Source organism: Meleagris gallopavo, unplaced genomic scaffold (genome assembly GCF_000146605.3).
Source record: "Meleagris gallopavo isolate NT-WF06-2002-E0010 breed Aviagen turkey brand Nicholas breeding stock unplaced genomic scaffold, Turkey_5.1 ChrUn_random_7180001895102, whole genome shotgun sequence".
Taxonomy (NCBI): domain Eukaryota; kingdom Metazoa; phylum Chordata; class Aves; order Galliformes; family Phasianidae; genus Meleagris; species Meleagris gallopavo.
The window spans coordinates 1-515 of NW_011158493.1; the positions used below are offsets into that span (position 1 = coordinate 1).

The following is a 515-nucleotide window of genomic DNA, read 5'->3' on the forward strand; positions in this document are numbered from 1 at the left end:
CACGGCCATGGGTTGGCAAGCGGAACGCGATAAGGTGGTGATCAACGTGGGCGGCGTGCGGCACGAGACGTACCGCAGCACGCTACAGACGCTGCCCGGGACCCGCCTGGCCGGTTTGGCCGAACCGGGAGCCGCCGCTCGGTTCGATTACGACTCGGCGGCCGGGGAGTTTTTTTTCGACCGTCACCCGGCGGTTTTCGCTTACGTGTTGAATTATTACCGCACCGGGAAGCTGCACTGCCCTGCCGATGTGTGCGGGCCGCTGTTCGAGGAGGAGCTCGCCTTCTGGGGGATCGACGAGACCGACGTGGAGGCGTGCTGCTGGATGAACTACCGGCAGCACCGGGACGCTGAGGAAGCCCTGGACAGCTTCGAGAGTCCCGAACCCGGCGGAGGAGGGGATGGAGGGAACGGGGATGGGAACGGAGCGGAGCTGAAACGGCTGTGCCTGGAGGAGGGGCGGCCCGGGGGGTGGTGGAGGAGGTGGAGGCCGCGGGTGTGGGCGCTGTTCGAGG

At 67.2% G+C, this 515-nt stretch overlaps 1 protein-coding gene across 1 annotated transcript; it reads left to right on the forward strand.

Annotated features, from left to right (window-relative positions):
* Positions 1-6: 6 nt before the first annotated feature.
* On the forward strand, positions 7-511 carry LOC104916425 (potassium voltage-gated channel subfamily C member 3-like; the record flags this gene model as incomplete). Its single annotated transcript, XM_010727464.1, has 1 exon — positions 7-511. A coding segment is annotated over exon 1 (504 nt), but the record flags the coding sequence as incomplete, so codon positions are not given.
* Between the last annotated feature and the right edge of the window lie 4 nt (positions 512-515).